We start from the raw sequence: 21,678 nt of genomic DNA, 5'->3' as shown, positions 1-21,678 counted from the left end.
TAATACAGAAATGCAAGGATGGAAGGCAATTTAATTTAATCAGTGCTGAGCTAAGTCTCTGCTCTCCATGATCCTCTTGCCTTCCCCTGAGCATTAGTTACTGCAGAGTTAGTAATTATGCCAATTTATTTCAAAAGGTGATTTTACCGATCTATTTAAATCATTCATCTAGTCTGGGGATTTAAAACCCTTGTTTGTCTTCTTTACTGCCCACGTAGTGCCACCAGAATTGTGAATAGGCAGTGATAGTGTCCTCACAAAGCTTGTGAAATCTTTGAAACCATGGAGCAATAAAGTTCTAAAAAAAGCAAGGTCTTGGCTCATCATCAGAGAAGTACCTCTGTGTGGAGTCCCAGAATGGTTTGGGTTGGAAGAGACCTTAAAGTCATGCAGATCCACCCCCCAGCCATGGGCAGGGACACCTTCCACTAGACCAAGTTGCTCCAAACCCTGTCCAACCTGGCCTCGAACACTTGCAGTGAGAGGGCAGCCACAGCTTCTCTGGGTTGTTCAGGTGTTTTCAGCATAGGGTGGCATACTTTGAAATGCACCTTTCTTTGTTCATTCTTCCCTAAATTCACTGTTAATGGAGTGGTTTTATTTAGCAGAATCAAAACGGAGTCAGCAGAAAAGTGCATTCTCCAAGGCCTCATGTGCTCAGCTGAACCCTGGGCTCCACCTGAACCAGGGAGGATTCCACCTGGCAACACGACTGAATAGTGCAGGTACCCTTCATGTTTAATAAAGACACAGTCCCAAGGCAGGACCTGTTATGCTTTATTTCCCCTCTGACTGTCAGTTCTCCTAGTGGGAACCAATATTCATTGTGCTCACCCAGCACAGTGGCTCACTCCCTGTAGGTAGAAGTGATGGTAATTCAGAATTTTCAGCAGAGATCGCACAAACCAAAACACAAAAGCCAGTAAATTAAATCAGGGTGGATATGAAAGAAACCAGCTGAAGCCAGACTTTTGCACTGAGAGACTGAGCTGGGAAAAGGGTGAGTTGAGCACAAGTCTGCTGGGCTTCCTGTTTGTCCAGGGTCTGTGAAAGAGAGCCAGTTAAGTGATGTAGCTTTGGATTACGTCAGTCTGAATCCAGGTATGAAGACAAAACCGTTTCTGTTTTGTTCTGGGTGTAATGTGTGCATTCCTCCTGTGGACAGTCTGTTTTTTCTGCAGAAACAGAGAGTAGCAAACGTAATCTTTGTGTGCATCCCTCTAATCTCACTCTGACCATTATTTATCTTTGAACTCAAAGGCTCAGTTATTATTTGATTACTGGTCTTCCTGAGAAAAGCTGGGAATTTTTTGTGTTTCTCACAAGGAAATGAGTAGGAGCGTTGGACAACTTAGAAGTCTTTCTTTGAAGGGTAAAGAATAGTCAAAGATTAATCCCTTCTTAAAAAAAAAAAAAAACAAACACAAAAAAACCAGTTTCCTGGAAGGCTTTAAAAGCTATTCTTGTGTGAAGCCATGATGTTCTTTTGATTTGTTTTCCCTTTTGTTTTGTATTTTAAGAATATTTAAATATTTTAAGAATATTTGAATAAAACAGAATATTTGGTAATTATTTTGTCCTGAAACCATTAGAGTGGTTTCACAGAAACTTGTTTCCACTAAAATTAATTAAGAAAATAATAGCAATAAATGGATATGTTGTTTCTGTTGCTCACTTCTTAAGTAGAAAACACTCCCGTGGAAGTGTCAGAAAGCTCTAGGATACTGATTATAAAATGCACACCCAGGTTTTTTCCTTTTCAGGAAATTGAATGAAGCCCATGTTTTGAAACTTTAATATCTTTATCCTTCTCTAAAGAACTTTTAAAGATCTAAATGCCAAAAGATAAGGCAGGTTAATTAAATCAGTTTCTTACCATGTCCTTCATCCGTATTTGCATGCCTGTAATATGCAAACCAGAACTTTTTCCTCTGAAACGTATCAGAAATTAAAGATTGAGATTTTGAACAAAGTCCACTTGGAGTTCAGCAGGATGTTCCAAGCAGCTCCTACCTTCTGCTGTCCTCCTGCATTGTTCTTGTGCTCTCTTGAGTGTTATTTCGGATTAGATAGTCTTTTTCACATTATGCTTTCCTGCTGGAAAACACCCTGCCCCACCTTTTCTCCTTCTATTGTCAGGGGGTGAGTAGTCTGTCCTTTAAAATTGCCCATATGTCAGGCCAGCAGAGTTGGCTGACCCATCTGTTTAAGATGCTTTTACTCCCTCAGTGGAGCACAAAGCCTGATTTATTGCTGACCTCCATGCACAGTCTTCTGTGTCACCTTTTGCTCATTCCTTAGCGACCTTCTGACACATTTCTCCATTTGAAAATATCAAAGAACTCCAGAAAATGCTAAAAGTGATGCCCAGAATTATTTTGCTCCATTCCCATTTCCAGGAGCAGATCTGGCTCTGCCAAGGCCATGCTGGAGGGAATTGTGTGGCTGGGCAGGTGGGGTTGGCTTTCCCACTTTGAAGTAGTCCAGAAACCCCCTGTAGATGAAATGAGAAGTCATTATGATGGAGTGACCCGTTTGTCTCTGTTCCTCTTCAGGCTCTTCTCACGTGTTCTTTGTCTCTCAGGGCGGAATGCCAGTGGAGCTCCAAGGAAAGGGGCTGAAAGGCCTGCAGGCTCCAGGAAAGACCATCACCAGGCCCTCAGGACTGCCTATCTCAGGGATGTGCAGAGGGCTCTGGACAAAAGCACTTACAGCCAGTTCTACGATGCGTTGCTGGCTTACAAGAAGACGGATAATTATGACGCGATGATATCGGTGATCGCAGCCCTCACCACGGAGAGGCCACAGGACTTTCATCTCCTACAAAGTAAGGGATGGGGGTTTTTTTAATCACTTTTATTTAGCTGGAAAGATGTTGGTGCTGTCATCTCGTGTGAGATCTCATCTTTCGGTTTAGCAATCCGGATAAATGGAGCAGCAGGAAAGATGTGTTGAATGCACGTCATTCAGAGAGCAAAAAATGTCAAGGTTATAAAATGTTGTTTCTGTCTGTTCAGTTAGAAATTGTCCATTAAAAACGTTTGACAAGACCTCAGTAATTCCAGTCCTAACCTTCAGCTCTGCTAACTTCAGTCAGATGCTTTCATGACCATTTTTTCTCCTCAATTACTACTTCTTTAGGAAGAACAGTGCTGACTATTGAACTGACTCAATTTTGTTCTCATGGCCAAAGTGATTGCTATACTGGTGCTAAACTCTTAGGTCACTTCCAGGTATTGGGGTAAGCAATCACACTTTGGGGTCGTTATTCTTTTACAGAGCTTTACCTGGAAATAGTTACGGATCTGTGTCATACTTTTATTTTCTCTGAAGTGGCTTGTTTTATTTTCCTTTCATGGGTTTAATGATGGGAGGATTTAGGAAGCTGCAGGTTTTCGAAATTTGAAATTGGACTTTATTGTTTTAAGAAGAAGAAGAAGGGGGCTTGTGTGATGTGACACTTCAGTTCCACCTTCTCCCATGTCTCTGGGGTGAACTCCTCTGCAGGAAATTACACATTTGGTGTATGCTAGGAAATGCTGACGGAGTTTTGTTTTGTTGTCTTAAGGAAATAACAGTAAGTATTAATTGACCTTGAATAGATATCATAGTCTGCAAATTGCCAGAAAATATCTTTTTTCTGGTGCATTAACTAGTTGGATGAGTCTTGGCACAGTGAAGAGTGGGAGGGAAATGAATTGTGGGGTACTGAGTCATAACGTCCCCTTGAGCACTTGTCTTACTGAGCAAATATTTTGACCTCAGAGGACTTTGTGATAGAATTGTCTGTGCTTGGCAATAAATTCAAATGGGTTTTACAGAATTTGTGTGTATGTGTTGTGAATCCTTGTCAACCAAACAGTAGCAAGAAATTTCCTTTCTGAGAGTCTTTCTGGATACTGTGTCAGGTTGAAGTGCTGGGTTGTAGAGAACAGAAGAATTTCAAGGTAAGTGGGGATGTTCTCCATACTGAGTACTCGTCTGCCTTCTGGCAAGGAAAACCCCATAATCATAAAGACCACAAAAAAAAAATCAAGTGTTGCACCAAGCTGAAGATACTCTGGGGAATATGGCTGATATTGTTCAGCTTCCAAAGAATTTCTCCACTCCAAAGAAAGGAGTCTTCCATGGTTGGACGTTGATTTTCATATGCATATGACTGTGCTTTCCTTTGGCCAGGGTTTTACATGTTTGTGCGTCCTCACCACAAAGAGCAGTTCAAAGAGATGTGTGAGAGTTTGACTGGAATGGTCTGTGGTGAGGGGAAGAAGCAACTGCAGCAGCCAGTGCAAAGTGAAGGGAAACCCCTGGGCTTGGAGAGCTGGTGCATGAAAGGAAACAGCCACGTACAAGGTTGGTAATGAACAATTGCCTGAAGTTTAGAATCTTGTTTATTAATGATGACTAGTGCTCAACAGCCTTAGAATCACAGAATGGTTTGGGTTGGAAGGGACCTTAAAGCTCATATCTCATCTCATCTCATTCCACCCCTTGCCATGGGCAGGGACAGCTTCCACTAGACCAGGTTGCTCCAAGTCCCATCCAACCTCACCTTGAACACTTCCAGGGATGGAGAAGGCACAACTTCTCTGGGCAACCTGTGCCAGGGCCTCACCACCCTCACAGGGAAGAATTTCTTCCTAATGCCTAATCAAATCCTGCCCACTTTTAGTTTAAGGCCATTCCCCCTGTCCTATCACTCCACGCCCCTGTGAAAAGTCCATCTCATGCACTGGAGCCTCTGTGCCCAAGGCATGTAAAGGAGGATCAAATACATTGGTTGTGTCCAAACTGGGTTAAAAATACCCCACCCAAACAGGTGTAAGATAAAAGGTAACATGAGATGAGGAAGTGCAAGGAAACAATGAAGAAATTAGTTACAGTTTTGCCATCTTTAGACTGTGAAGTGTATTAAGGGTGAAGGCAGAATTTTTGCATCTAAATGGGGTGGGAGCAGGAGTGCATCCACTCTCTCTAGGAAGAATTTCCACAGAACTAAAATGGCAAAAAAGTAGTTATTCAAATTTCTTTCTCTTCTTACACAGTGACAACTTAGCTGAATTTACTGCTGGTTGTGTTCTGCAGAGTCTGTGTGTTGTGTTCTGCATGACACAAGTTTGTATGCTGGTTTTCTCTTTTTATCCCCAGATGCTTCCACTTCTAAGATTGACGTGCCAGAGAAAATTCAGAGTAAGATTTCCTCGTTTTGCTTCAGCCAGAAAAGTGAACTTGAGCTGCCAAAGACTGAAGTATCCGAAGGAACCGGTAACGAGAGAGCACCCTCAGACTCTGGAGTGGTGCCCATCTTTCCCCTGGAGTTGGAACCAGAGTGTGGTAGGTATAGCTGAGGTTTGGGGATGCCATTCTCCAATAAAGATAAAGTTGTAGAAATAAAGAATAAAGATAAGTTGTAGAAATGAGAATTACACTGATGGCCTGTGAGATGAGTGGTTCGTGCCTGTATTTGCTCAAGTGCAGCGTGGTTTAGCGTGGTTTGCTGAGCAGCATTTGTACTCTCTGCACCTTCCACGTGCTCTCAAAGTGCTTTGTTGTCTTTATCACAATGGTGCAATAGTTTCCCAGGAATTTACAGAATTTTTTTCTCTACAACTTCCTGGTAAAGGAAGGATGTAATCTGAGTTTCTAAGTGGGATCTGAAGCACCGGGAGACTGAGTGACGTGTTGTGAGAGAAATTACGTAACAGGGCCAGGTATTGCACTGTTAAGGTGGTTATGCTGGTTGTTTCTGGACTGCACTGGAGACGTGGATGCATAAGAATTTCACAGGTGATTACTAGAATTTAGTCATTTCCTCTTTCTTTCTCCCCCTCTCCCCATCCTCCCCTCTGTTCTAGGAAGATTCTACTGCTCTCACTGCAAATCTGAGGATGATGTGCCCTTTAAATGTCCATTATGTGACTTCACTTGCTGCAAAACATGCTGGGAGCAGTTCTTACAGGTTCTCTTGTTTATTGGTCTGATTTTTCCTGAAACTGATGGAGAATTTTGTGCTTTTCATGAGAACCATGTGAACAAGCCTAGAAACAGAATTTTGCTGTTTACAGAAAGAACACCCAAATCCTGATGGAAGATTTATCCCCTGTTTCATTATTTTCTGTGTTTTACAATGTGATTGGAAGCAGACCTCTGCTTTAAGCTGGGGATTTTACACATTTGCATCTTTCTGAGCTGCCTCCATGTGTTTTCCTGTCTAAAACTACAAAGGCGACGAGCTGTGGAGTCAGCTTGAAAAAAATGTGTCGGTTTTTTCATGTGTTAACCGTTATTTTAATTTTTTTTTCTGAATTGTTTTCACCATTTTCCCCATCAAAATCCTACTGTAAACCACTATCATGAGATGAGGGAAATCAGGAACAGGCTTCCCAGGGAGGTGGTTGACTCACCATCCCTGAGGGGATTCAAGACGTGGCACCAAAGGACGTGGTTTAACGGTGGCTTTGGCAGCGCTGGGTCAGGCATTGGACGTGATGATCTTAAAGGGTCTTTCCCAGGCAAATGATTCCATGAGTCTGTGATTCTAAATTCCCGCTCGAGTGTCTCCTGTGTCATCCTGTCTGTTGGTTTTCCCATCTGAGTAAGTTGGTGGTTGAAATTCTTTGGGCAGGAGGATGTAGCTGGTCCCGTGGTGCATGTGTTTGGGTGCATCTTACTCAACGTTTGACGTGGCAGCCAGGGGTTAATAATCTGGGTTTGGAAGTCTGCTACAAGAGCTGAGGGGTTGCTGAACATTCAATAGGCCTTGCTGATGAATATTTAATTTTTCTATTTTTGCCAAAGTGTAATGGGGATGAATATCTGACAGGCAGAATCCTCTGCTGCAGAAAGGGCCCCAACAAAGTCACAACAAGAATTTTACTAGTGTGTGTTTATATTCTCTGCTGCTTGGGATTTGAGTTGATTAAGGACAGAATGAGCTCCCTAGGGAGTTATTTTTAGCATTTTAGCATCCCACAGCGTAGTTATGTTGTCTCAGCCCATTAATTTTGACCTTATAAATATCTGGGGAAAAACTCATTCCTTTTGCCAGTAAGATGGAACTTGTAGTTGTTGTTTCATCAGTTTAAGAATCCACAGGATTAGAACTATTGTATATTGAGCAATTGTACCACCCTCTTCTGTGGTTTTCATCTTGAAATTGGTCATTTTGAGGTCTGGATTTCTTCTTAATCCTCAAGTGAATGGGTGTTTTCATAGCTCATAGATAAATGACAACTTGCTCAGCCTAATTTTTTTTTTAATAACTCTTTTATCTGACTGACATCTCTCAGACCAGAGATTAGAGTAGTTTGACCTACTAGATTAGATTGTGTTTCAGACTCGGGTACTTGAGAGCATCCAGAGGAGGCAGCCAAGGTGGGAAAGGGCTGAAAGGCACCTTCTAGGAGGGGTGGCTGAGGACTCTGAGCTTGTCTAGTTTGGAGAAAGGAGACTGAGAGATGAGCTCATGGATCTCTGCAGCTTCCCAAGGAGGGGACATGGAGAGGGAGGTGCTGAGCTCTTCTCCCTGGGATCAGTGTCAGGATGCATGGGAATGGTTCAAAGCTCTATCAGGGAGATTCAGACTGGATATTAGGAAAGATTCTTTACCAAGAGGGTGATCAAACACTGGAAGAAGCTTCCTAGAGAGGTGGTCATTTCCCCGGTGCCCTTTATGGTTTAACTTCTGTTGGACCCTGCAGTGGTCAGGCAGTTGGACTAGGGGATCACTGTAGGTCCCTTCCAACTGGAAGTGTTCCTTCTCTTCTATCCAGATATCCAGTGCAAAATCACGTTTGAGGAAACGAGTCATTCCCTGTGTGTCATTTATTATTAATGATTCCAATCTTTGCCACTTACCTGGATAATCTTACTTATGACATACCTTTTTGGCTGTCTGTGTAGAGGAGTCTTAAGTGGCTCATGATGTGATTCAAGTGTCATTTGACTAATGAAAAGTCAAATAAGAGGGTCATAGAATGGCTAATGTTGGAAGAGACCTTTAAGATCAAGTTCAACCATCACCATTACTGTGTTCACCATTGAACCATGTCCTGAGGTGCCACATCCACATGACTTTTGAACATTGCCAGGGATGGTGACCCCATCACTTCCCCGGGCAGCCTGTTCCAGTGCTTTCCAACCCTTTCCACAGAGAAATTCTCCCTAATATCTAAACCTGTTGTAGATTAGGATATTACTTGGACTGATGCAGAAATGGTTCTCCCAGTGCTGAGTCAGAACTGATCTCTGCTGATCATGGAGCTGAGAAGGAAGCACAGCCTCCTGGGAGAGCACAGGATTGCAAACAGGAAGACTATCCTGTGTTTCTCTGAAACCAGTCCCAGAGGAGCCACCTCCTAACACATCCATTCTTTGGGAGGTCAAACAGGCAATCGGCTCCATCCGTGACAGGGGTGTGTTTGGGACAGAGTTACCTTTACCAGCAGGAAATGAGCAACCACATCTGAGCTCTGAGCTCTCATCAGATGGCATTAGGCTTTGTCAGCTCTGACTGGGCTGCGTTTAAAACTCCTTTTTGCTTTGCTAACAACTTACTCACTGTTTTTTCAGCTCAAAAGTCCCTTGGTGCAGATTGTCCCCCGAGGAAGTGACTAACAGCCTCATTCACAATGCAGGGTTTGCAAATTGTGATCTTTTCCAATTTGTTGTTGTAGTGAAATACTGGTGGGGAGAGGCGGTGAATGGTTTTGGAAGCTTTTAGAAGCTTTTGGAGGAGCAGTCAGAATTCCCTGCAGCTGCCAGGGGTATTAGGGGGATTAGTGCTGGAGCATGTTGGGTGATTCACTCTGCTGGGGAAACCTTGCAGAAACTGAGCCAGGACACGCTGCTTTGGGGTGTAGCTTTTTCTCCAGAGCACTGTTGCTGCTTTCCAGTGTTTAAGTGCATCATTTATTCAAGCGGTTCTTCCAGAGAAAATGAGTTATTCTCATTTAGACTGTCTGCAATATAGGCAAATAATACCAGATTTCACAGTTATATTTTACACTTAAAATTGTCCTTGGCAAATCACTGTCTGCTGGGAGGTAAAGTGAGTTTTTCTCTCCCCATCCATTTATGGTATTTAAATTTATGTTTCTAGAACCAAAATCATACTGCTAGAGCCTACCTTGCAGTCTGCACCCTTTCTTGCAATGACTTCACACTGACACAGCAGGGTTAGATTGGATATTAGGAAGAAATTCTTCCCTGGGGGGTGGCCCTGGTACAGGTTGCCCAGAGAAGCTGTGGCTGCCCTATCCCTGGAAGTGTTCAGAGCCAGGTTGGACAGGGCTTGGAGCAACCTGGGATAGTGGAAGATGTCCTTGCCCATGGCAGAGGGTTGGAACGAGATGGGCTTTAAGGTCCCTTCCAGCCCAAACTATTCTGTGATTTTAATTATGAACTTGCACACTGCAGGGAAGCTTGTGCAGTGCCACTGATGTAGGTGACCATCATTTTAGCCTCCTGAGGTGGCAGTCTTCTCCCAAAGAATAATTTTTTAAAAGACTTTTTATCTTTTTTACTGTCTCCCCTTTGAAGTAAGCAGAGCATTTTAGTTTTACCAGTAATTTGCAAGCTACAAAAAGAGCAGTTGGGATTCACGTGCAGGTCAAATGACTTTAAAACTGAAGATTAGGGAAGAAGCAAACTGAAACCTGAGTGGAGAAATGGTGCCTCACACGCCCTCGTGTCTCCTGCTGAGAAAGGTGTGGGGTGCTATGAAGAAATAAATGTGCTTGGTTCCCCTACAAAGCTCTTGATCATGACCACGTGTGCCACCCATGTTCGGGTATGTCCAGGACACTCGTCATTCCCATCAGCGCAGGAGGAAGCAGGGATTCAGGGAACTCATGAGCCACTTGAGGGGACTTTACTCAAAAGTACAGCTGTACTTCACAGCAGCTCTTGCAGCTCTGCATTTCCTTGTTCCTGTATTTTTAGTCGTCCAGATGTGTCATAGCTGTAAATTAACCTGAGACAACTGCTGTAAAGTTTGGTGCCACTTTGCTGGGAGGCTTTTTTCTCTTCTTTTTGTTACTGGCAACAAAATAACTGCTTGGGAACACTGAGGATGCAAATGGCAGATAGGATATCTGGGGGACTGACCCGTGAGTAGTGTGGCTTGTGATTCACGTTGGACAAAATGTGATAGAGAACTTTAATATCGTGGAATCATAGAATGGTTTGGCTTGGAAGGGACCTAAAAGCTCATCTCATTCCAACCCCCTGCCATGGACAGGAACACCTTCCACTATCCCACGTTGCTCCAAGCCCTGTCCAAGCTGGCCTTGAACACTTCCAGGGATGGGGCATCCACAGCTTCTCTGGGCAACCTGTGCCAGGGTCTCCCCACCGTCACAGGGTAGAATTTCTCTGTAAAGTCTAATCTAACCCTGCCCTCTTTCCATTTAAAACCACTGCCCCATGTCCCATCACTGTCTGCCCACATAAAAATTCCCTCCATTTATGGTGTTTCCTCCATAAGAAATACATTATCCACGTGTTTTGTTCATTGCTTTCTACAGGTGGTGAAGAAGTGCCCCGAGTGCTGCAGTGATGTGAAGAGGAAGCGATTAAAGCAGGTTTTCTTCTGGTCATAATCCCACCCACAGGAAGGGCAACAAGCCCCCTGTGCCCAGCAGAAGGTGGTGGCTGTGCTCCAGCTCTGCCACTGAGCAGGAGCAGGATGGAGGTTCATGCAAACCCCTTTGATCTTTTCCTCTGGATTACGATGCACCAACACGTATCATTTTCCTACGGAGGGGGTCGAGTCTGAAGGGTCTTGCTGCAGGAAACAAAGCAGGACATTGTCTTCTGTTGGAACTGGGAAGGTTAACTTTTTACTTGTTTTAACCTGTGAATTCTCCTGTGGCCACTCTTAGGCTGAAATTTTATATCCTTAGGGGCATCTGTCATTTACATGCCCTTCAAGGAATACCAGACCCTGGGAAAACCCCAGGAACGCTGTTACAGTGAAACTGAGCTGGCTAAGGAGGCCAGACTACCCATCCATACCACACCGGTGTTCCTGGAAGAGGTGATTCACATTCACTGTTTGGTGTTTGGCAGCAGCCACTGTCTCCAGTAGCAAAAGATACTGAAAGGATCGTTTTTTACAGAAATTTTCCAGTGGTGGATAGTGAGCAGAAGCTCCCTCTCATCTGTGCACCCCAGAGCCTTATTCCATCTTCCATTGTGCTGGGATTTTTTGAAATGTGCTTCTGAGGAGCCTTTATTCTCTGCTCAGTGCCGGTGTTTCCATGTATCTGTGTTACCTGATGTTTGTTTTCCAAAAAGAAAAAGGATGTAATCAATCTGAAACTTAAAAATATATCATGTTAGATGGGTTAAAAAAAAAATTCCTTAATACTTCCACTCTCTGTGAGTAGTGGGTATAAGTGGTTAACCTGGAAAATTTTATCAATTTTAAATCTAACATAGCTGCTGTAAATAAGATGGTACATAAAACCATTCTGTTTTATTTGGGTTTGGTTTTATTTAAAAAAAAAAAAAAGGTTTAAAAGAAATGACCAGATATAAAAAATACTGGTTATTGGGTCTCAATGGTCCTGGTAGGAACAAGTAGGAAGGTTAAAATCACCCTGTTGGTGATTTTCATATCAATGGAATTTGGAAAATTTTATCCTAAAAAAATTTTATTGTTAATAATTGATAAAACTGAAAACCGAGTTGAATTTTAACAAAAGTTCTTATTTCCCTGGTTATAGAATTCAAAACTGGTGTCACCAAAGCAAATCCATACCTGAAATGTGCCTAATTTTATTTGTTGGTCAAGGGGTCGAACCTTTGCAAGTTGTGCCGAGTGCTTTTCATCATCCTTAGTTCTCCTTTGCTTTTTTAACAAGTAAAGCAACTCCTGCATTGTTGAAGGGTTTTTTTTAAATAAATAAAAGATGCTCCCAGGGGCAGCAGATCAGGCTCGTGTGTCATGTTTTGCCTTTTTGGGGTGATCTGGGTTTTCTAACTGGGGCAAAGTCCCTCAGCTGCTCCCAAGCAGGTCCCTGTCACTCCTTTTCAATGCCCATTTTTAATTCTGGATGTATTCCCCTGGCCAGGACGAGCAAGGGAAAGGGTGAGGCTGGGAGCAGTGAGTGGTAAAATGTCATTTATTGGTGGATAGTTCAGGGCCTGGTTTGCTCTGAAGGTCTCTCCCAGGAAAGCTGCAGCTGACTGCTCATGCCACTGGAGGGAAACCACAGCACAGCCATGAGTCTGAGCATCTTCAGGGGCAGTGCCACATAGTTTTGGTCAGTTTTGCTGATGGAAATTACCTACTCTGGGCTCCAAAAATGCTGCTACATCCAGCAAGACTAAAGGAAACACTTAAAAACATGCGTAGGATTGGCTGGGACAAATATTATGACACTTTTCCCCCCCCTTCAACTAAAATATATTTCTAGCTGTGCTTTTTCCTGGAGTTGTTTTAGTCTGGAGACTGTTCCTACCTGGGAGTGCTCCAGTGACACAGGGCAGAGAAACAATGCTGTTCCAGTGCTCTGCCACCCTCCATGGAAAGTTATTTCTCATGTTGAGGTGAAACTTCTTTTGTTTTAGTTTGTGGCCATTGCTCCTCGTCCTGTCACTGCACACCACTGACGAGAGTCTGGCACCATCCTCTGACACCCACCTTTGAAATATTTATATGCATTAATGAGACCCCCTCCCAGTCTTTTCTTCTCCAGACTGAACAAGCCCAGCTCCCACAGTCTCTCCTCACAAGAGGTGCTCCAGACCCCAAATCATCTTTGTAGCCTCCACTGGACCCTCTCCAGTAGCTCCTTGCCTTTCTTGTGCTGAGGAGCAAACTTGCTGAGGGTGCATTCTATCCCTGCATCCTGGAAATTCTTTCTCTTGGTCCTTGTCCGTGGCTTATCTGCCCTCACTGAAACTCTCCAGCCAGGTGGGCTCAGAGCTGGGCTTCCTGCTGGGTCCAGTCTAGTGAAGAGTTTCATAAAAAAAACATCCCTCAAGGGGCTGTGCCTCAGTCTCCGGGGAGTGCTGGGAGATTAGTTTACTAATTCCTGAGATGATACATACTGACAAAGCAAAGCCCTGACAGTCTTCAGCTCCAGAGTTATGTCAAAACAATTTACAAATCATCACGATTACTTTGGAGAGCTACAGGGGATTGAGATAAACTAGCAGTAAAATTAAAAACCATTTTAGAGAGACGTGTGAAACTCAACCCATCACCTGTTCTGTGTAAAGTGCAAATAAACACAGCCCAGACCCTGCTGTTGGACCAGAGTTCTGATCCTCCTTGGCTCCTGCTGGAGTCTGAGGACTTTCTTTAACCTTGATGGGTAGAAACTGAACTTACTGGAAGGAGCTTTGGATTCTTCCTGGCCATCAAGGTTTCCTTCTCCTTCTGGGTAGCAGAGAACTGGGTTTGATTTTCTTGGTGAATGGTGTGTTTAGCTCTTGTAGGTTTGGTCTTTAAGAGCGTTAAGAATGAAGTCCAGGAGATTCTCCATCCTCAGCCCCAGTGACTGACAGCCGGAGGTGAGAGGCTCATTCCCCTCTTGCAAATGCAGGATTGTTAATTCTCTGTAGTGATCTGCCAAATCATGTGGCTGCTGGCTCCTGAGGAGAAAACCTCCACGTCCTCTCAGGTCCTCACTGTGGTTCCCCACATTTCCAGAGATTTTGCATTTGGTTTTTGAGCATGTGATCTGGTTTTGACTCTTCACCGTTGCCTGTTCAGAGGGAATCTGGTGAGAAAGGGCAGAAGGACAAAGTGCAAGAGTCCTGTGTATTGAAGCAGTGGCAGTGCAGGGTGAGCAGGCAGCAGTACATGCTCTGCCCAGCACTGTACCTGCAAGGCTGAGTTCAGTTTCCACTGAAATCCTTGAGGTCCGAGACTTATGGCAGTGTCACCTGTAAGGGATTTAAGTGCTGACCCCCTCAGCTGCTGGATGTTGTGGTCCCACAAAAGGTACCTGTGAGTGTTTGGTGTTACAGCTGGACACAGCGTCATCCTCGGTGCTCCCGGAAGGACAGAGTTGAAGCTCTGAGCCGGCTTTAGGAATGCAGTGCCTAAGCACTGAGATGTTTTGGCAGGGTCGGTGACCTCGGAGGGTGAGGGACTGGGATGGGGTCTCGCTCCAGAGCCCCTGGCAGAGCCGGGGGGATGATCCCCACAGCGCCGGTTCCACTGCCTCCAGCCAGGGCCAGAATCGGCCCCTCTGGGCTGCCTTTGGGGGGCAAACTGTGCCCTGACAGAGAGGCAACTGCTGTTACTGGGAAGTTATTTGACATTTACAGCCGGGGAACGGGGCGCGCTCGCGGGGGAATCTCCTTGCCTTTCCCCTGCCAGAAAACAATTCCACACCGACACCCTGTAAAACCTACAGAGCTCTGAAAAACTGTGCGAATCCCACCTGCCTCCTTCCTCCGCACGGGCAAACGCACTTTATCGCCCCGAAAGCTTCACTTTCAGAGGCAAACGCAGAAACGAGAGCGAAAGCGGCGCTCAGGAAGAGGGGGAGCGCCGGGACGGGAAAGCGGAGCCGGTGCCGCCGCAACGGGGGTCCGGGAAGGCTTCGGGAGCCGGCGAGGAGTCACAGGGGGCAGGAGAGGTGGGGGGGCGGGATGGAGCAGTCGCTTGCGCAAGAGGGGTCTCTCAACACGAGGGAGGGAATGGGGAGGAAAGGGAGACCCTGGCTGCTGCCCCGCCACTTCACTCGCTTCTGCTCCCCCTCGGCTGAGGCGGGCTGGGGGTGACTTTCCCCCACCCCAGGCGATTGCGCGTGTCGGGCGCTGCGTGGGAGTGCGGTCAGAACCTCCCGCCCGCAGCCGCTATAAGGCTCTGCTGCGTCCCTGGGCTGGGAAGAGCCGGCATCTCCCTCGGAGGAAGGGCTGACTCGGAGCAAAGCAGGCGAGGAAACTCAGTCCTTCCCAACAGCCCTTCCCCTATATAAGCTCTTCCAAGCCCTTTACTGTCTGCCTTTCCCGATTCTCTCCCTCTTTCTGCTTTATTGCTGGCCGGCTGGCCCCACTGCCGCCGAGAGGAGCTCCAGCCCAGCCAGCACCAGCCCCTGAGAAACCTTCTCTGTCTCCTCAGGTTTCTGATCCCGGCGCTCAGAAGCCCCATGCTGTGATGCCATCCTGCCACATGCCGAGTTTGAGCCATCCATCCAAGGTAAAGTGCTGTCTGCTGGTCAGGTTGGGCACATGTGCTTTGAAAAAGGAAAGTGGGGGATAAACAAGCTCTGGGATTCTCCAGTACTATCCCGAGCAACTGGGTTTCCAAAAAAAGTCTTTGAGTTCCTATGGAGCATGCTATGTATTTGCTGGTTTGGAAAACTTCTCTTCTGCTTCTTGATCTGCCAAGGTCTCTCTTATCCCAGACAGGGGGAACTGACTGGGATGATAGAGGAGAATGTACTGGACCTGCTTTGAGTTCTGAAAGAGGGAAACGGGGTTATGAAGGCATCACAAATAGGTTTGGGAAGGATGCTCTGTCACCTGGGATGGCAAGGGAAGGCAATGGGGAGGGACAGGGGGCAGCAGCTCCTCCCCGGTACCACCGATGCTTTACCCCTGGGGCTGGGGACAGCATAGGGAGGGAGGATGATTTCTTGTACCTACAACAATAACAAGTTCTGTAACAGCAGCAGCTGCGTTTGCTGCTCCCGCCTCTGCCAGAGGACGAGCTCAGGGCTCTTTGCGCTGTCTTTGCTGCAGTGGATGTTTCCCCCTCTCCTCCTGTTCCTGGCTGAGCTCGGCTGCAACGCCCAACCCACGTACCCATGGAAGGACCCCGTGACGAGCGAGAGGCTCACGTGCCATCAGTGCCCGCCGGGGACCTTCGTGTTCCGGCACTGCAGCAGGGACAGCCCGACCGTGTGCGAGCCCTGCCCGGAGCTGCACTACACGCAGTACTGGAACTACCTGGAGAAGTGCCGGTACTGCAACGTGATCTGCGGCGAGAAGCAGGTGGAGGTGCAGCAGTGCGATGCCACGCACAACCGCGTCTGTCAGTGCCAGGAGGGATACTACTCGGACATGGAGCTCTGCATCAGGCACTCCGAGTGCCCGCCGGGCTCCGGCGTGGAGAAACCAGGTAAATACCCAGACAGGCAGTGCTGTGCGTGCTCACAAGGCTCTTGTCACATCCCAAAATCCCTGCTGGAGCTAAAAAATCAAGGAAAAATACAGCAGCCAATGCTTGCTCATAGCCTGACCTACTCCCTTTTAGCTCACTATCACACTGCCATCCTCGCTGGCATGTGAAACTGCTCCTAATTTTTTTTTCCAAGGAGGAATGTGGTTGGGTTTTCCCTCAGCTTTCACTTTGAAAGCCTGTGAAATCCCCAGCACCACACTTAGGTGGGACATGGCAATCCCAGTTACCTCCCTCACCTGCTGCAACAGGCAGAGCCAGGCTGTGACTTGCCCATCCCCGGAGCAGCTGCTGGCCCTGTGTGGCTCTGGACAGGTGAGAAGGTCCAAGTTGCTCCTGCTCCTCCAAGAATTCCTTTCTTTCTGCATCAGGTAGCCCAGGAGCTGAGAAGGCTGATTGTCTGGACTGAAAAAGGTGGCTGATGATGCAAGGGCAGGGCTGGTGGATGTGTGTAGCCCTGGGGCTGGGTTTTGTGGGTTTTTACTGAGCAATTAGGAGAACAATTTGTGTTGAAAATACACAGTGGATACATGGCCAGGTTCCAAACCCATAAAATCAGCCTTGTTTCGATTCATGAGTCTGACACTCCATCTCCTTGTGTTATATAACTCCCAAGAGATTTTAGGGGGTTTATTTTCCCATTGTTTCCCCAGTACAGATTTCTCTGGTCCCTTAGTTGCTCTATGTGTATGTGTGCAAACTTTCTGAAAATATAAGTTGCCTAGAAGTGGCTTTTCCTCTTTCTCCTTTTTCTTGCTCCCCCCTGAACCAAGGACCAGGGTCTGCCTGGAAACCACAGCTGGGTACAAACAAACCAGGGTGGGCAACACCAGCAAATCCAGCAGTATTTTGCTTAATGCTTTGAAAGTGTGGAGGCTTTTGAAGTGCAGAGGCTTTTGAAGTCCTTCCATCCACAGCATTGAAGAGCTCCAGGCTCACTTGCCAGAGGAGAAATACCTGTTGTCTTCAGCTGATACTGAAGGCTGAGGCTTGGGGTTTAATTTTCTGTAGGACATGACAAAATGCAATAGTACAGTGAAAGGGGAAGTAGGTCTCCAAGCAATACAGGGAAGCTCTTTGAAATTAAACATGACATTTGTCCAGAGGGTTGGCTGTAGGACTGAGGAGCCATGTGAGCAAGCTGAGGATTTGAGGAGAAGCCATTTTTTTGTTGTTATTATAATTTATTTTTTACAAATGGTTTCTTGTGTGTGGAGGACTGCACCCCAGCCCAGCCACCTGAACCCCACAGCAAGGACCCCAGGGCTGTCAGTGATGGTGTTGATGGGGATGATGTGGACTGGGGGCTTTGACTCCTCTGGGGGACATCAGCTTCTTTGGGATTTCCTATTTACAAGGAGTGGCTCTGGTGTTGGGGTTGTAACTGGGCTGGCTGGGACTTAGAATAGAATGGTTTGGGTTGGGAGGGACCTGAAAGATCAGACTTCTCTTGGGAAAGCCAAAGCAACAGCCTAAAGTGGGGTGTGACAAGGTAGAAATTGTGTTTGCAATTAGATCTGTGAAAAGAAGGTGAAAGGGTGTGAGATCTGCTGTGTCAGGGCTCCTGGGGAATGTGTAGGATGCCTGGTGCAATCCTGGCTGCGTGGCACTGTCCCTGTGATACCACGGGCAGGGCTGGCCCGGAGCCGGGGTGGGAAGTGACGATGTGCTTTCATCTCCTCAGTGACTTTTACTTTCACTTGGCCGGGAGCCTCTGGCTCCACTGGGAACCAAAGGGCTGGTTTGGCAGCTCACCCACTGGCCCAGCTGCAGCTCCTACCTGGGAGGTGGCCCTTTTCATAGCAGATGAGGTGTCCTCTTGTGTCAGCGGGCTGGTGACAATTTACTGGCACGGGCTGGGTGAAGGCTGGGGAAAGCATTGCTGTTTGCCCCACACAAGAACATGCAGTGCCCAGGGGAGTTACAGGCAGTGATCATTTCCAAAACATCCCCCTCATGCTCCAGTGGTGTCTGGCATCGGCTCCTGCCTCTGCTCCCAGCTTGTCACCTGACAGTCCCCTTGTCTTTCCGTGCACAGGTACCCCCTTTGAGGACACCAAGTGCCACGAGTGCCCCCCCGGCTTCTTCTCCTCCAACTCCAGCACTGATCCGTGCCAGCCACATCAAGACTGTGAGCAGCAGGGGAAGGTGACCAACGTTCAGGGCAACCAGTTCCACGACACCCTCTGCACCTCCTGCAGACTGGGGAAAGGCAACACCACGCAGGGACCAGGTGAGCTGCGGCTCTGTGGGCACAGGGGGTGCCAGGACCACGATGCTGCCAGGGCAAGAGCAAACATTCTGGTGACTTTCTCCTACTTAGATGCAAAATGAAGTGAAATGGTTTGTAAAAGTATGGAGTGATCCACAATTAATAATAATTATAGGTAGAATACAGTCTGTATGCCTGCCTGCCTTCCTCTCCCTCCAGTGTCAGTCCCATAGTGCAAAGACAGGTTGCTGGGTTTAAGCAATGGTCACCAGTCAGTGAGAACAAAGAGCTGGCAGTAAAATCCTGCTGGATCTTACCAGGAACAACTGGGAATGCTGGGACAGGAGGACAGTTTTGGCAGCCTTTTGACTGTAGCTGATAACCGATATCTGATGGTCATGCAAATAGCCTAGGTGAGAAGGGCTGAGGGATCCAGCTGGCTCCTGGCATGGATCCTGTGCTCCCTTTTCCCGGACTTCAGCCCATTTTCCGGAAGCTTTTATTGCAGCATGGCCTGGTCTTGAGCAGGTTGAACATAGCAGAGTCCAAGGTTAGTCAGAGCTGAGCATAGGGCGGATTTTGACTTGTCAGCTGAAAAAGTAGAGACGTGGTGTCAACTGTGTCCCTGCAATGGTACAGATGAGCCTCAGTGGAGGTGGAAGGTCAGGCAGGAGCAGCCAGTGGGCACAGATCAGAGAATCCCAGAACCCTGGGTTGGAGGAGACCTCAAGGACCATGTGGTCCAACCTTTCTTGGCAAAAGAACAGGTGCAGGGCAGAGCAGAGGGCTGGCTCAGGGGTGATCTATGACAGCAAGGAGGCTGTTTTCCCCAGCAGCTCTCGCCTTTCCATCCTCTCCTGGCACCACCAACCCAGGCATTTCTCCTTACCAATCCTGATTCACACTGTGAGTTCCCTGCCAGGAGCACAAACCCTCTGCAGAGAGACAGAAAGCTCTGTCATCAGCAGGACACGGTCCTGGGAGTGGGGGGTGGTCAGGTGGGGGCAGCATCAGCAGCACCTGCATCAGGAAACAGCCCCGAAGCCAGACCGGCCCCTTGCAGCTATTTATAGAGGAGAGGAGGCCCCACCAATGGGAGTTGAAGGGTATTTTTAACTCTGTTTTGTCATGATTCTGCTCAGGAGGCACACTGGGACCTGCTCATCATCAGCCTGAGCACTGGAGCCCAACCCACCCCACTGTAACCAGTGAAACCGTTCCCAGTTTGCAACAGCACGAAACTGAGTTAATCTCTCTCTCCTTGATTGAGTAATCCTTTAGCCTTGGTCTCTTGAAAATTCTTTGTTTTCATTCCTTTTGCTGGATGCCCTCCAGCAGCTTCCACAAGCTGGGGCAGGATCTGTCCCAGTGCCCTGATTGGGGCTGTGCTTGGGGCTTGTCCTGTCACAAGATGTACAAATCTGCATAAGAGAACAGAAACTTGCAGGAAAAATAATGTGTAAACACTTATTGCAATTAATCCAGGTTTTTCTGAACTTTCCCTCTTCCTCTACTCCCTGACGGGGAGGAGCCTGGAACAGGTATAGTTACTTTTTTTCAGAATTACAGAAACTTTTACACATTGTTTTCCAACTGCCACGTGTAGCATGGGTCACTGATGGGAAGTTCAGCCCTCCACTAGAACAGGCTGCTCCAAGCCCTGTCCAAGCTGGCCTTGAACACTTCCAGGGATGGGGCATCCACCACCTCCCGGGGCAGACATCCCACGGAGAGGCTTGGCAGGGCTGTGTCCTGCTCTCCAGTGTCCCAGGCTCACTTCCCTCTAACCTCCAGCTATTTTCCCCCCACCAGCTGTAGGGGACGACGACTGTGAACAAGCCATGATAGACTTTGTGGTGTATCAGAACATCCCCGTCAAGAAGCTGAAGCGTCTCCAGCAGATCCTGGAGCGCTCACCAAGGAAGCAGCAACCATGGACCAGGGCAGCCATCCAGGAGAAATTCCGGACTTTCCTCACTCACAAGAAAGAGGAGCACTACGAGGTCATCAAGAAGCTGCTGGACGCGCTGCGCCTTGTCAAGCTCCACTCCATCGAGGAGGAGGTCCGCAAGCGCTTCCTGCTGCTCTGAGAGCACGAACTGGACTTTTTGGGTGCTTTTTGGTTTGGTTTGGTTTGGTTTGGTTTTTTCCTTCTGTGCCTTCATTAATTTATTCATCTTTCCAAGCATAACTTGAAAAGCAGTATGAGAAATGAGTGATGGGTTGGAGTGACACTGTGCTGTGGCAGCGGTGGGATGGGATGGATGGGATGGGAGGGATGGGATGGGATGTGTGAACAGCAGTGTCCCTACACTGGCACAGCTCCTGGGAGCTCTCCACGTGTTGGCCACTGATTTTCCAGCCCTTGACAAGGGTCAATATTTTATCAGAAGAGAAACCTGCACCCAGGGTCATTATTTCCGTGAAGAACCCAGTCCTCTTTGGAGAAAACTGTCTGGCTTTGTTTTAAACTGTGTAAGTTTGGTTTCGTTGGAGGGTTTAGTTATGTAATGGTATTTCCCACTGAGGATTCACTTGCATTTGTTTGTCATGCTCTAGTTTGAGAAGGCAGTTGCTGCTGAGGCACAGGGGAAGTGCCCCAAAGTCAGTGGTACACCCAGCTTGAAATGTATTTCTTTACTACCTATTTTTATACCTTGTGTGAAAGTTGTTTTCTAAAGAAAGAAACCAAAGAAGTTATTTTATTATACAGTTCTCTGTCACCAGAGTCCTTTCCTAGTCTCATTTGGAGGTGATGTTGGGAGTCCCAGACTGTCATATCTGACCCTGCTTACCCTTACCTGCTTTTTGCACATACTTCTCACCATGCTGGCATCCCTGCTCATGGCATGGGGTTGGAACAAGATGAACTTTAAGGTCCCTTCCAGCCCAAACCATTCTGTGATTTGGTGATCACACAATACCAGCCACCCCACAGCCCACCAGCTCCAGCCCCTGTGAGCCATGGTAAGGCCATGTGCCAGTGGGATGCAGTCTGTCTGCGCTGGGATTTGTGGCCAGGGTGAAGATCAGGTCTCTTGGCTCAACCTAACCATGTCCCCTCTGAGCACTAAGTTTGTTCCCAGACCCAACCAGATACTGCAGCAAGCAAAGAGTTGCTCAGTCAGCCAAAGACCAGGCTTGGGGCACTTGTGCTGACTGCAGAAGGGTTTTTTAAGCAGATGTTGCTTAGGAAAGTCAACAAGAGTGACCCCCTCAGGCATTTTCCAGCCTGTAACAATGATGACGGCAGAGCTACATCTGCCTTGAATGAGCTGGACTTTTTATAGCTCTTTTTTAACTAAGCAGTTGCCAGGAA

The 21,678-nt window shown here is 47.1% G+C and overlaps 2 protein-coding genes and 1 long non-coding RNA gene across 6 annotated transcripts in view; 2 read left to right on the top strand and 1 right to left on the bottom strand.

Annotated features, from left to right (window-relative positions):
- RTEL1 (regulator of telomere elongation helicase 1) overlaps positions 1-11,887 on the top strand; it is a 45,349-nt gene extending 33,462 nt beyond the window's left edge. Inside the window, 6 exon segments of the mRNA XM_017833190.1 lie at positions 609-725; positions 2,585-2,827; positions 4,180-4,353; positions 5,149-5,334; positions 5,856-5,959; positions 10,527-11,887. Coding sequence (XP_017688679.1) covers positions 609-725; positions 2,585-2,827; positions 4,180-4,353; positions 5,149-5,334; positions 5,856-5,959; positions 10,527-10,601 — 899 coding nt within the window. The 3' untranslated portion in view covers positions 10,602-11,887.
- A 1,915-nt stretch (positions 11,888-13,802) lies between these two features.
- TNFRSF6B (TNF receptor superfamily member 6b) lies at positions 13,803-20,830 on the top strand. 4 transcript variants are annotated; one of them, XM_017833185.1, is made up of 5 exons: positions 13,803-13,957; positions 15,086-15,163; positions 15,709-16,087; positions 18,186-18,380; positions 20,172-20,830. In XM_017833185.1, the coding sequence occupies exons 2-5, from the start codon at positions 15,122-15,124 to the stop codon at positions 20,447-20,449; spliced, it is 894 nt and encodes a 297-aa protein (XP_017688674.1). In that variant the 5' UTR covers positions 13,803-13,957; positions 15,086-15,121; the 3' UTR covers positions 20,450-20,830. The 4 variants fall into 4 exon arrangements, with proteins under 4 accessions (XP_017688674.1, XP_017688676.1, XP_017688675.1 ...); XM_017833187.1 differs by lacking the exon at positions 13,803-13,957 and adding an exon at positions 14,456-14,551; XM_017833186.1 differs by lacking the exon at positions 13,803-13,957 and adding an exon at positions 14,574-14,600.
- Positions 18,822-20,303, bottom strand: LOC108506318. Its single transcript, XR_001877749.1, has 3 exons — positions 20,277-20,303; positions 19,555-19,760; positions 18,822-18,950 (listed from the first exon to the last, which is right to left on the bottom strand). It is a non-coding gene; the product is annotated as an uncharacterized LOC108506318 (long non-coding RNA).
- Positions 20,831-21,678: the final 848 nt, after the last annotated feature.

Source organism: Lepidothrix coronata, unplaced genomic scaffold (assembly GCF_001604755.1).
Source record: "Lepidothrix coronata isolate B3197 unplaced genomic scaffold, Lepidothrix_coronata-1.0 Scaffold212, whole genome shotgun sequence".
NCBI classification, from domain to species: Eukaryota; Metazoa; Chordata; class Aves; order Passeriformes; family Pipridae; genus Lepidothrix; species Lepidothrix coronata.
This window is presented reverse-complemented; position numbering and strand designations above follow the sequence as displayed.

What these genes read in the sequence shown, in the direction of transcription:
- TNFRSF6B (XM_017833185.1), top strand. Translation starts at nt 15,122, where the DNA reads ATGCCATCCTGCCACATGCCGAGTTTGAGCCATCCATCCAAG. An exon ending in GTTTGAGCCATCCATCCAAG is followed by an intron (nt 15,164 to 15,708) that starts GTAAAGTGCTGT and finishes TCTTTGCTGCAG; the next exon opens with TGGATGTTTCCCCCTCTCCT. An exon ending in CAACACCACGCAGGGACCAG is followed by an intron (nt 18,381 to 20,171) that starts GTGAGCTGCGGC and finishes TCCCCCCACCAG; the next exon opens with CTGTAGGGGACGACGACTGT.